At 45.3% G+C, this 12,777-nt stretch overlaps 1 protein-coding gene across 5 annotated transcripts in view; it reads right to left on the minus strand.

Moving 5' to 3' along the window:
- Nucleotides 1–744: 744 nt before the first annotated feature.
- The window catches only part of LOC135094674 (ribosomal protein S6 kinase alpha-2-like), a 184,426-nt gene continuing 172,393 nt past the window's right edge, over nt 745–12,777 (minus strand). For all 5 annotated transcript variants that reach the window (XM_063994979.1, XM_063994978.1, XM_063994980.1 and 2 more), the window contains 2 exons: nt 4,132–4,292; nt 745–3,564 (listed from right to left, as the gene is read on the minus strand). In XM_063994979.1, coding sequence (XP_063851049.1) covers nt 3,459–3,564; nt 4,132–4,292 — 267 coding nt within the window. In that variant the 3' untranslated portion in view covers nt 745–3,458. The remainder of the gene's footprint in view (nt 3,565–4,131; nt 4,293–12,777) is intronic.

A 12,777-nucleotide genomic window follows, 5' to 3' on the forward strand; every position in this document is an offset into this window, starting at 1 on the left:
AAAATAACTAAAAAGACACTGAGGAGGAAGATACATAGTCATTACGTAAATTAATAATGATACACCCGCGGGAACTACTTTGCAGGGCGGAGGAATATGGAAGATCTCCGCCTGCCTACCACTCGCCCGCCTTCCCTGCCCCGCCGAACCACCGCCACGAACCTGCCAACCCGACCACATCCCCACATCCACACATCCACATCCCATGCCTCTATCCACTCACACACACATACCCACACACACACGTAATAGTTGATTGACGGAAATGACACGAGCATGAAAGGGAGTACGAAGAAAATTGTTTATACGTGGATATTAGAAAACACTACATAAATGCTATAATCTTCACATACATAGGCATACATATTAAATACATACATGCATACTCACTACCCACTCTTAATATTAACAAAAACATACGTACACTTAATTACTTACCTGCGCTAGTTCAGGTAGCCATCCAATCACAGACGTGCAATCCTCCGCAGCTTGACGAGTCTTACTACAACAGCTACCACCACCACCGCCACCATTACTACTGTTACTACTGCTACTATTACTACTACTACTACTACTAATACAGCTACTATTGTCACCATCACCACCACCGCTCCCACCACTACTACTACTACTACTACCATCACCAACACCATCACCAGCACCACCACCACCACCACCACTACTACTAAAGCTGTTTATAATAATGCGATAAAATAAGGAAAACATGAACAAATGAAATCCATCTTGCATGTAAGAATGATGTTTATTATCATATACTCGTAGAACTTAAAGAATACATTTAAATAGCAACAGTAAAAATTAATTTCAGAATTATTCACAGCAAGTAAGTGGAACCGGCAGGGGGGAGGGGGAGGGAGAGGGAAGGGGGAGGGAGGGAGGAAGGGAGGGAAGGGGGGTAGAGGTGTGACTTCAGGTGAGACTTGTAAAAAGGTTCCGTTCCCTTTAAATTCATAATGTTGAACCTGACGTACCCTGGACGGTACCTCTCTCTCTCTCTCTCTCTCTCTCTCTCTCTCTCTCTCTCTCTCTCTCTCACATGCATCACAAAATATCTACTTCACTGATTCACCCAAAGATGCAATGCCACTTAACTCTCTCTCACACACACACACACACACACACACACACACACACACTCTCTCTCTCTCTCTCTCTCTCTAACATAACACACCTAACAACATGGTAATTAATCAACTACATATTTGGCCACTGTAAAAGGAATGCCCACCCCCTCTTCCCCTTAACACCCCCCCGCCCCTCTCCTCCTCTCGAACAACCAGAGTGAGGGGGAGGGAGGTACTGTACGAAGAGGGAGGGTGGGAGGAGAGAAGGGAGGGACACCCGAGTATACATCCCCCTCCCTCCCTCCCTCCCTCCCTCTAACTACTCATTCATAACAGTTGAATGCATGTTATAAATATTTGCTCTATTTGGTCTAACTTCCTTTATTTGTTTGCATTACGGGTGACCTTCGGATCTCTCGAGGTTACAATATATACAAGATCTACCTGTCAGAACATCACCTTTGTAATTAACTGCCTAGTACCTATGTCATTATTTCATACCTGGCGATGTGATGCGGCGTAATTAACCTGTCATTATCACCTGGCCTTCCTTCTTTCCCTCCTTCCTTCTTTCCTTCCTACTGTTTCCTTGTCATCATCATTATAACTGTCTAGTTTATTATGTTTCTTTCTTCGTTTCTTTGTTTTGTTTGTAATCTTTGTCTGTCCGGAGGTAAGTCTGTTTTTTTCTTTGTTTTCTTCCTTATGTCGTGTTGTGTTCTGATATTCCTGTTCTTCTTGTTCACTTGTATCTGTTGCTTGAGATGAGAATGTGGGAATGATGAGATAAGGTGTGTGTGTGTGTGTGTGTGTGTGTGTGTGTGTGTGTGTGTGTGTGTGTGTGTGTGTGTGTACTCATTTTAACACAGTTTCCTGGCATAACTGGAACAGAACGTACAAAATAACAGGAAGAACACGGTAAGGTCGCCCCAGAAGATATTGAGAAAAGGTTAAATACTAACAAGGAACATTATTTTGTTATATAGAACATTTCAACTCCCGCCTCTCGCCCCTCACACACACACACACACACACACACACACACACACACACACACACACACACACACACAGATGGAGCGCGCATCGCCTAACCCAAACACAACAACAATTTCTCTGCCCTCTCAAAGGGATCACAAAATTACCAACACTAAAATGTAAATAAAAAAAGAAAATGTGTCTAGTTGATAAAATAGATAGAAAAAAAAATATCTAGATGGTAAAATAAATGGAAAGAAAAGAGGAAAAGTTGAAATGTTAGCACGGTGAAAGGTAACAATGAGATTTGACACACACACACACACACACACACACACACAGACAGTCGCCTCTCATGAGTTTTGGATTTTCACATTTTTTATTACTTTTTTGTATTTTTTTTTACTTTTTCCCTGTACGTAAGTTCCTCTCTTGGCCAACTGTCTTGTGTGTGTGTGTGTGTGTGTGTTGTGACTCATTCAGTTGCGTGCACACACACACACACACACACACACACACACACACACACACACACACACACACACACACACACACACACACACACACCAGGCGGAGTGTGGCGGACTACCATTATGCTTGACGGGCGCCTAACCCACACTGTCCCTGCCCCCCACGCCCTCCCTAATACATAATACGGGCGCCCCTCCCCCTCTTCCCGGCGTACACTCAGCACCCAGGTTTATCTGAGGTCACGGCCCTAACGTGACCTGACCTGTGGGGTCACGCAGCTCCCTGAAGGTGGAGTGACCCCGACTGTTCATTACTATTTGATTGTTGCCTTACATTACGGCGGGGCGGCGACACTTCCGCCCCGCGCTGAACAGAACACGTTGCTGCTTGTTTTGAACACTAGGGGGCGTGGCGCGAGGGAATACAGCCCCCGTCCACGCCTAACAATTGCGACTGACCCAGAGAGAGGCGCCTGAGCCACGCCGCGCCGCGCAGGGACCAGCTCATGACGCGGCCGAGGCGGTGCGGCGGCGGCGACGCTGGCGACGGTGAGAGCGGCGGCGTGACTTGCTGCCAGTCCTGCCCTGCTGCTGCTGCTGCTGCTGCTGCTGCTGCTGCTGTTTCTGCGTGGGGGAGCCGGCGGGCGCCTCCTCCACGCGCTGAGTCGCCGTGGAGGTGGGAATCTGCGGCGCCTCCGTGGTGGGACTCACGATTTTAGGGTTGAAGGAAATGGGGATGGCGTCCTGCGGCAGGCTGGCGGCGGCGGCAGCGGCGGAGGCGGCGGCGGCGGGCGAGGGCGGCTGGTCCTGGTGCAGTGAGAGGGCCAGGTGGGGGGGTCGGCCCACTGTGGCGGCGGGGAGATGGGGGGCACCTCGCCGTCGTCACTCAGAAGGGGCGTCTTGGAGCGGTGGCTCTCGGCCGTATGTCAGACCTCCGTGGAGGACTTTGGGCGCGACTTCCCGCGGCGGCGAGCCAGGGCGGAGGCGGCGACTGGGCCCAGGTTGGGGGCGCGGGGGCTGTGGTTGATGGCTCTGCGGGGCGAAGGCGGGAGGTTAGTGCTCGTGGGGGAGGTACGAGGGGTGGTAATACTACTACTACTACTACTGATACTACTACTACTACTACTACTGCTGCTGCTACTATTACTACTACTACTACTACTAGTTACTACTTCTACTTCTATTACTACTATTACTGCACCCACGTTTGGGCCGCTTGACTACCTGCACCTTGCCTTAAGCTGTCTACATCTACCTACCCTAACGCAATTTTTCTATCAGAGTAATTGAAAGAATAGGCATGTTTCTCTAGAGGAACTGCCACGTGAAGGCCTACTGAATTTTTGTAGTTTCCTTTATGTTCTCGTTTTTCCATCTATATACTTGATCCTACTTATTTTTCCTTATTTTTTTCCATCTACCTGGTATTTTATGTATTTATTTATCTTTTTATTCTCTGCCTTTAATTTTGCTAAACTGTCCCTTATAAATAATTTGTTTACCTTCATGTTGTAATAATACTTTTTGGTAATAAATTATTTTGACAATTAAATTTTCTATCACACATTAACAGGAAGGACTGACCAAACGCCCAGTTACCTGTAGGTGGCTGTGATGGCGCCCTTCACAAGAGAGGCGTCCTGCAGCAGGAGGCGCAGGTTGGGGAGGCTCTCGCGGTGCAGCAGCCACGGGTGACTCGCCACCTGGGCCGCCGTCAGCCTCTGGTTAGGGTCCAGGTGAAGCATCTGTTTCACCAACTCCTGGGGGAGAGTGAACTGGTGAGATGACCTGGTGACCTCACTGTAATACACTGGTTTTATAAGTCTGTAACAATGATCTGGTGACCCACTGTAACGCAATGGTGACCCTGAGAAAACAGTTAAGGTCTGAACGAAGCAATGACCTGGTGACCCTCAACATGACCTGGTAAGATCTGATGACCTTGAAAAACAATCGTTACACGTCTGAGAAAGGAAGTGACCTCAATAAGACCTGGTACAGAAAGAAAGAAGTGACCTGGTGACCTCTTTCCGAGATAGTGGTGACCTTAGAAAAACAACAGTGACAGGTTTGAAGGAGACTGATCTAGTGATCCACGTCACTAGATCTAGTGAAACCCGCATCACTAACAGGTGACCTCCAAGTGACCTTATATGTATACTAGGTGACCTTACTTCACCTGGCGACGCCTGTATGTGATCCTTGTTAACACACACACACACACACACACACACACACAAACGAAGTTCACCTTAGTATTTGATGTAAGTCAGTCTCTCTCTCTCTCTCTCTCTCTCTCTCTCTCTCTCTCTCTCTCTCTCTCTCTCTCTCTCTCTCTCTCTCTCTCTCTCTCTCTCTCGCTTGAAATCTATCGTACCGTACAAGGAGGAGCAGGAGGAGGAGGAGGAGGAAGGCGACTTGAAAGACGAAGATCACGAGAAAAAAAAAAGAAAAGAAAAAAAAAAGAAAGCGAAGAGGAAAATTTCCAAATACTCCTCTCTTTCTGTTTACTTACATTTTCACAAAGTTCTGGAGAGGAGGAGGAGGAGGAGGAGGAGGAGGAGGAGGAGGAGGAGGAGGAGGAGGAGGAGGAGGAGGAGGAGGAGGAGGAGGAGGAGATGAGTGAAAAGTGTCCTTCTCTTCCTCCTCCTCCTCCTCCTCCTCCTCCCATCATCTAATCATCTCCACCCAACACCATTCCCTTCACCTCCTCCTCCTCCTCCTCCTATTCCTCCTTCTCATCTCCCAATCTTCCTTTTCCTTCCTTTGCCTAATCCTTCCTTCATTCTTACATTACATCTTACACTCGTCTCCCCCCACCCCCCGTCTCTCTCTCTCTATCTCAAAATTTCTACTCCTCCAGTTTCTACCTGTCCCTCCGCCCTCAGGTAACCAAGACAGGTGAGGTACGTAGGTAGATACAAGAGATAGGAACCTTTTGGCTTCCAGCTCTACTTTCCCTTTCACCTGGCGGGCTCCGGGGCTCAGGTATCGAGGGAAACGGGTGTAATGGAAGGGAGGGGAGGGGGAGAGAAAGAGAGAGAGAGAGAGAGAGAGAGAGAGAGAGAGAGAGAGAGAGAGAGAGAGAGAGAGAGAGAGAGAGAGAGAGTGGTGGTATTGGTGTAATGAAAATCTATGGAAAAAAGATTATGGATTGGTTTTAAGTAGTTTGTGTGTATAGAATATTCTCTTTCTCTCTCTCTCTCTCTCTCTCTCTCTCTCTCTCTCTCTCTCTCTCTAAAGTGATGTAAGTACGTATGTTTTCTACCTGTTTCAAGATACCCCACCCCTCTCTCTCTCTCTCTCTCTCTCTCTCTCTCTCTCTCTCTCTCTCTCTCTCTCTCTCTCTCTCTCTCGTACCCCCGCCGCCCAATATACGCGGCCTCTAAAAGAACAACAAATCTCAGGTTCTGGAAATGTCAAGGTTCGTCGCGGGTTGCTTTGCTCTCAGTCACCACCGAGAGGGCGAGGGGGGAGGACGCACGTTCCGACTCTCTCATTTGGGAAAGTAGTTTAATCCCAACTCATGGCGGTGACACACGAAGGAGGGGCAGGAGGGGGGGAGGAGTGTGTGTGTGTGTGTGTGTGTGTGTGTGTGTGTGTGTGTGTGTGTGTGTGTGTGTGTGTGTGTGTGTGTGTGTGTGTGTGTGTGTGTGTGAGGGAGGGTTAGGGAAGAGGGAAGACTGGAATTGTGGGACAGAAAACGGAAGAGGATTAGGGAAGGATTGGCTTAGGAAGAGGAAGAGGAAGAGGAAGAGGCAGAGGCAGAGGAGGAGGAGGAGGAGGAGGAGGAACAAATAGCAGCACACGTACTATGCCTTTCGAAAAGAAGAAGAAGAAGAAGAAGAAGAAGAACTAAAACAACCACAAAAAATAAATAAAAAAAAGACAAAGAAGAGGATAAAAAGGTGAAGGACTTGGAGGAGGAGGAGGAGGAGGAGGAGGAGGAGGAGGAGGAGGAGGAGGGAAACAGTAGGTAGCAGAAAGGCCATTGGGTCCTAACAAGCTTACCTCCTTTAACAGACTACCCTAGTTAACAGGCAGCCCCTCTTGTCACAACACAGGTGGGGGGAGGGGGAAGAAGGGAGAGGAAGGAGGGAAGGGGGAGAGAGAGAAGGAAGAATGGGAGAGGGAAAGAAAGAAGAGGGAGGAAGGGAGGGAGAGAAGGAAGAATGGAAGAAAGAAAGAGGAAAAAAAGAAGGAAAAATGAGAGGGGAAGGAGGGAAAGAAGGAAAGAAGAATAGGAGAATGAATAAATGAAGGAAGGAAGGAAGAGAAGGAAGTGAGGAAGCAGGGAAGGAAGGAGAAAGATGACACGAAACAGGAAATAGAAGGATAAGAAGAGGAGGAAAGACGACACGAAAGGAGGGGAGAAAGGAAGGAAACAGAGAGAGAGAGAGAGAGAGAGAGAGAGAGAGAGAGAGAGAGAGAGAGAGAGAGAGAGAGAGAGAGAGAGAGAGAGAGAGAGAGAGGAAGAAAGGAGGAGAGAACATTCAGGGAAGAAATGGCAAGAGGAAGAGGAGGAAGATTTGGGCGTGGGGAAGAGAAAGGCAAGTGGATTAGGGGAGGAGGAGGAGGAGGAGGAGGAGGAGGAGGAGGAGGAGGAGGAGGAGGAGGAGGAGGAGGAGGTTAAGTTCTCCGAAAAGCTGAAGAATATGTTATATTTACAATGAACTAGAGAGAGAGAGAGAGAGAGAGAGAGAGAGAGAGAGAGAGAGAGAGAGAGAGAGAGAGAGAGAGAGAGAGAGAGAGAGAGAGAGAGAGAGAGAGAGAGAGAGAGAAGTAAGTTCTAAAAATAGCAAAACAAATAACAAGCTTGAAATTAAAGTAAAAAAAAGAGCGAAAAAAATAGAACAAAATAAAAATAATAAAAAAAATGAACGAATGAGTTATGAAACATTACAATTATTTTCATTATTTTTTTGTTTGTGTATAGAAGTGGCCATTTGTGTATTACTCTCTCTCTCTCTCTCTCTCTCTCTCTCTCTCTCTCTCTCTCTCTCTCTCTCTCTCTCGCCTTCATCTTTAAATCCATTTTTACATAGAAAGTTCAAATTTTCACACCTGTATGTAAAAATCTGAACGTTCTTACCCCCCACTCTCTCTCTCTCTCTCTCTCTCTCTCTCTCTCTCTCTCTCTCTCTCTCTCTCTCTCTCTCTCTCTCTCTCACTCAAGATGACACGACAGCGGACCATTAATGATTAAAAGGCGTTTCTACGAGAGAGAGAGAGAGAGAGAGAGAGAGAGAGAGAGAGAGAGAGAGAGAGAGAGAGAGAGAGAGAGAGAGAGAGAGAGAGAGAGAGAGAGAGAATTCCCTCCTCCAATTAAAATATCACAAGTGGTGGTAGTAGTAGTAGTAGTAGTAGTAGTAGTAGTAGTAGTAGTAGTAGTAGTAGTAGTAGTAGTAGTAGTAGTAGTATGATAAAAAGAATATACATCATAACACAACACAATTCAATCCAACGCAACACAACACAACCCAACACAACACAAGTATCAAGTAACACTGAAGCCACACTCAACACAGGACGCCTAGCACAAGTGATCTAATAAACTCATGAAGGACAGGTGAGGAGGGCGGGGCGAACGACTAATTGGACAGGTGTTCAGTTACCTGCCTGCCTGTGTGTGTGTGTGTGTGTGTGTGTGTGTGTGTGTGTGTGTGTGTGTGTGTGTGTGTGTGTGTGTGTGTGTGTGTGTGTGTGTGTGTGTGTGTGTGTGTGTGTGTTCGAGTCACTACACCTGCCTATTACGTCGCCAGGTAAAGGTGAGGCTGGGCACAGGTGAGGAAGTGAAGCGTTGACCTGACCATACAGTTTAATGGAATCTGACTGAAGGGAGGAAGGGAAGAAGGGAGGGAGTGAAGGGAGGACACGAGAGGTAAAGGAGTAAGAGGAGGGAGATGAATAGTTTATGTGAGGTGAAGTAACGGTGGATGAAGAGAAGAGAAAGGAAAGGGAAGGAGGAAGAAGGGAAGGGAAGGAGAAAGACGAAAAGGGAAGGAGAGATAAGGTAATTTAACGTATGGAAAAGGAAGGAAAGGAAAGCAGGTGGAAGAGCAAGAAGGGAGGAAGTGGACGAGAAGGGGTGGAGCCTTCAACTTTACAATCCATCATCTTTACATCAACACAACTTTGCAATGACAGCCTCGCGTGGGCCAACAGATGTGCTGCTGCTTGTTCATCCTTTGTGTTCCCTTGAGATGCCACAAACAGCACAGCGATCACACTATTCAGGTAATTGATTTGCCTGGCAGCCTCCTCCTCCTCCTCCTCCTCCTCCTCCTCCTCCTCCTGCTGCTGCTACCTTGCCTCACCTTGCTTTAATTAGCAGGTTATTCAGGTAACCCTTTCCTCTCTGCCAGGTGACGATGTTTTGAGCTTGAGCAAATGAACTTAGGATAACATTTTTACTCTCTCTCTCTCTCTCTCTCTCTCTCTCTCTCTCTCTCTCTCTCTCTCTCTCTCTCTCTCTCTCTCTCTCTGGGTATTAATTAAAGGTATATTATTTTATTGGTCGGTCGTTAGCCAGCCAGCTGTTTCATTTCCCAATCAGTCACTCAGTCAACCAGGCAGAAGTCAGTCATCTATGTCAGAGTCGATCAGTCAGTCAATCACGTAATCAGTTTTCAGTCAGTCAGTCAGTCAGTCAGTTATTGCAGTCAGTGAGTGAGTTAATCAGTCAAAGAATTAATCATCCAGTGAATAGGTGCACAAGATAGTCAGTCAGTCAGTCAGTCAGTCAGTCAGTCAGTCAGTCAGTCAGTCAGTTCATCTCCAAGTCAGGATATCAAATAGTGAGTTACAAAGTCATTTTTGAACGACCATTTCATCCTTCAACAATTCAGCCAGCCAACCATTAACTCAAACAAACGCTCAGCCAGCCAGCCACCTACCCAGCCAAACTCAGTCACTCAGTCAGTCAGCCAGCCAGCCAGCCAGTCAAGCAACCAGTCAGTCAGCCAGTCAGATCTTCCAAGACTCCGTATGATTTTCCTTTAAAGTCTCAATTTCTCCTCTCCTGTTGGTCTCTGGCTCCACCACGCCCCTCCAGCATCCCACGTGACCCCGGCAAAAGGTCACACACTCTGACCCAGCCTCACAAAGAACAGGAACGCCCACATCTGATGCAACATTATAAATCTATCGCGGGTGAAATGAGTTAGCGAGGCACACATCACATTGAATTGCTGTAAGGTGACGCCACTTGCATGTAGTTTATCATTTCAGGGGTGAGATCAAGTGGTGTGGTTAATTTACAGGCTGTGTTTGGTGGTTAGCTGTGGTGCGGTTCGGTTCGGTTACCTGTTACTCGTAAGTATTTGTGGTTGTAGTTTGTCGTGTTATTAATTTCTGGACTTATTTACCTGTCATTGTTGTAATTTATTTTTTACCTGTGATTATCTGTGAATCCATAGACCGTTAGAGTTGTACTAGTCACTTCAATATTTCTCAATCCCTGAAGACATAAAATTAACTTAGCCTCTTTCATTCCTCTCTTTATACCCTTGCAAACACCTTTTTCACACTTCTGGATGCTAATGGGTGTTCATGGGGTAAGGGTTCGGTAACTCCTGGTCCCTTCATTGTGTGGATTGGGATTTTGGAAAGATGTTGTGTATTTTGATAGAAATAAACAGTGTGTGGAGATCAGTTTGTTGTTTCATCACATAATTATTTTTCTTTCATATTTTTCCTTTGTATACATAAGTGGCTATTTGTGTACCTACTCTCTCTCTCTCTCTCTCTCTCTCTCTCTCTCTCTCTCTCTCTCTCTCTCTCTCTCTGAGTAATTACTTCATGTGTACCTGCCAAACTTCATCAACTTTCATAAATCTAAGTCAAATTACATTCAATCCTACGTCAAGATGGGATAGAGAGAGAAAAAAATAAATAAAAAATAAATAAATAAATAAAACTTCCTTGAACACGCCCACACATCGCAAAACTTCAAGACTCGAAGACCTTAAAAAGGAAAAGTAACAAAATTTTCTATCCAACAACTTCCCTTTACTCGAATGATGTCACACACTTCCAAAGCTTAAGAAAACTTCACTGAACGATACCAAAACTCCCCTTTCCGAAGAACACGTATGAAATTCTACTCAAACACGATAAAAATAAAAAAAATATTCACTAAAGACTCAATAACTTCACTGAATATCGGGTTTTTAATACAATAATAATGAATAAATACATAAATAAAGGTAAACAATACTTAAGGTCACTTATAGACAATCTCAAGACACATTGAAACTCTCCAGAACTCAACACCACTAATTAAATCCATTAAGAGAGAGAGAGAGAGAGAGAGAGAGAGAGAGAGAGAGAGAGAGAGAGAGAGAGAGAGAGAGAGAGAGAGAGAGAGAGAGAGAGAGAGAACGCCTTACAACCTAACTAAAACTAAGGAAGAGAATAACATTAATGGGACGCCACTTGAGTGAAATATTAAGGGAGAACTCAAGGAAATATTAAAGGAAGCATTAAGAGAGAGAGAAAATTTAAATGAACCTCACTGCACCTCAGCACCACCACCACCACCACCACCACCATGACACGCCTACCAACACCAGTAAGACAATGCACTAATCACCAAACAAGCTCATTATCTTTCATTTCAACGCAAAGATCCCCGACTTGTCAATATTTGGAGGTGGTGAAGTCCTAATTAAATTCTCCACAATCCACACACCTGCAGTCCACACCTTCCACTTCTGCACGCTGATTAAGATCCATTATCATCGCATCCAATTGTCATAAATCAAGTTGCCTGCGAATTCATTTAATTGGGCTATTTTATTTTCCCACCCACACCTGTTTAACTGTGGCGAGGCGAGGCGAGGCGAGGCGAGGTGTGTAGTAGTGCGGTCGTACCTGTGGGATTTGAGCTTGTGTGCACAGGTGACTGCTAATTAAATGACACACACACACACACACACACACACACACACACACACACACACACACACACACACACACACACACACACACACACACAAAGGTTATATACGTACATAACACAATGCAGCGGTGTGTGTGTGTGTGTGTGTGTGTGTGTGTGTGTGTGTGTGTGTGTGTGTGTGTGTGTGTGTGTGTGTGTGTGTGTTGGGAGCGTTAGGCTGGGAGAGATTGGATAGTGAGAAAAGGAAAAAAATAACATAATTATATTTAAAGAGACTTTCCTGTCAAAACACATGAATAAATGAGAGCGAGAGCGAGAGAGAGAGAGAGAGAGAGAGAGAGAGAGAGAGAGAGAGAGAGAGAGAGAGAGAGAGAGAGAGTTAAGCTTCATTATCTCTTTCCGTTCTTCCATTTTTTTTTCTATATTAGTTTATTTCAACCATTTCCTTTCCTTTCTTCTTCATTTTCCCTCTTCCTCCTTTCTCTCTCACCCTCCCGTGGTATTTGCTTTGCTTCATCCAGTCTACATTATTTATTCTTCCTCTTCCTTCCTCTTTCTCTCGTCTCTCTCTTCATCATTTCTTCATTTCTTCTTCCTTTTTTTCCTGCATTTTGTTTTTCCTTCTCGATTGCTTTTTTTTTTCATTTAATTCTTTCGATTTTATTGCTTTTCTCTTCCTTTACTTCCCTCTCCTTCTCTTCTATTCCCTCCTTTTTACAATCTTCCTCTAAGTTTCTTCCTATGCTTTCCTTCTCTTCTTCCTCTTTTCTCTTCATCCATTCCGCTTCTAATCCTTCCTTTTACAATCTTCCTCTCAATTTTTTCCTATCCTTTCCTTCTCTTCTTTCCTCTTTTCCCTTCATCCATTCCTCTTCTGTGTCATTATTCTATTCCTTTCGTTCACTTTTATACACACAAGTCATCTCTCCTATTTCTCTTCTTCCTTCTTTTCTTTCCTTTGTTTCATTGCTTCCTTCTCTAAATTCTATTCTTTATACCTTCCCTATATATTCACTGTCACCTGTTATTGTTTCCTTCTTTCATTTCGTCTATTCTTCATGTTTTCCCAACCGTTTTTCCTTCACCTTCTTTTCCCTGTCATTCATTTCCTTCACTTTCATTCACACAGTTAAGTTCCATCCTCACTCTTCCCTTCTCCTTCTCTTTTCCTACTAAACTGAATTTTTAATCGACAAAATCAGCTTGCGAGGATGAGGAAAGGTCGGTTCACCATTCCACCTGTTGTTCCTCCACCACCTCCTCCTCCTCCTCCTCCATCCTTCAGAGACTTCCAGGGAAACAAAAGACGATCACCTTGGAAATCCAGAAAGTAGGCAAACTGA

This window comes from Scylla paramamosain, chromosome 46, assembly GCF_035594125.1.
Source record: "Scylla paramamosain isolate STU-SP2022 chromosome 46, ASM3559412v1, whole genome shotgun sequence".
NCBI classification, from domain to species: domain Eukaryota; kingdom Metazoa; phylum Arthropoda; class Malacostraca; order Decapoda; family Portunidae; genus Scylla; species Scylla paramamosain.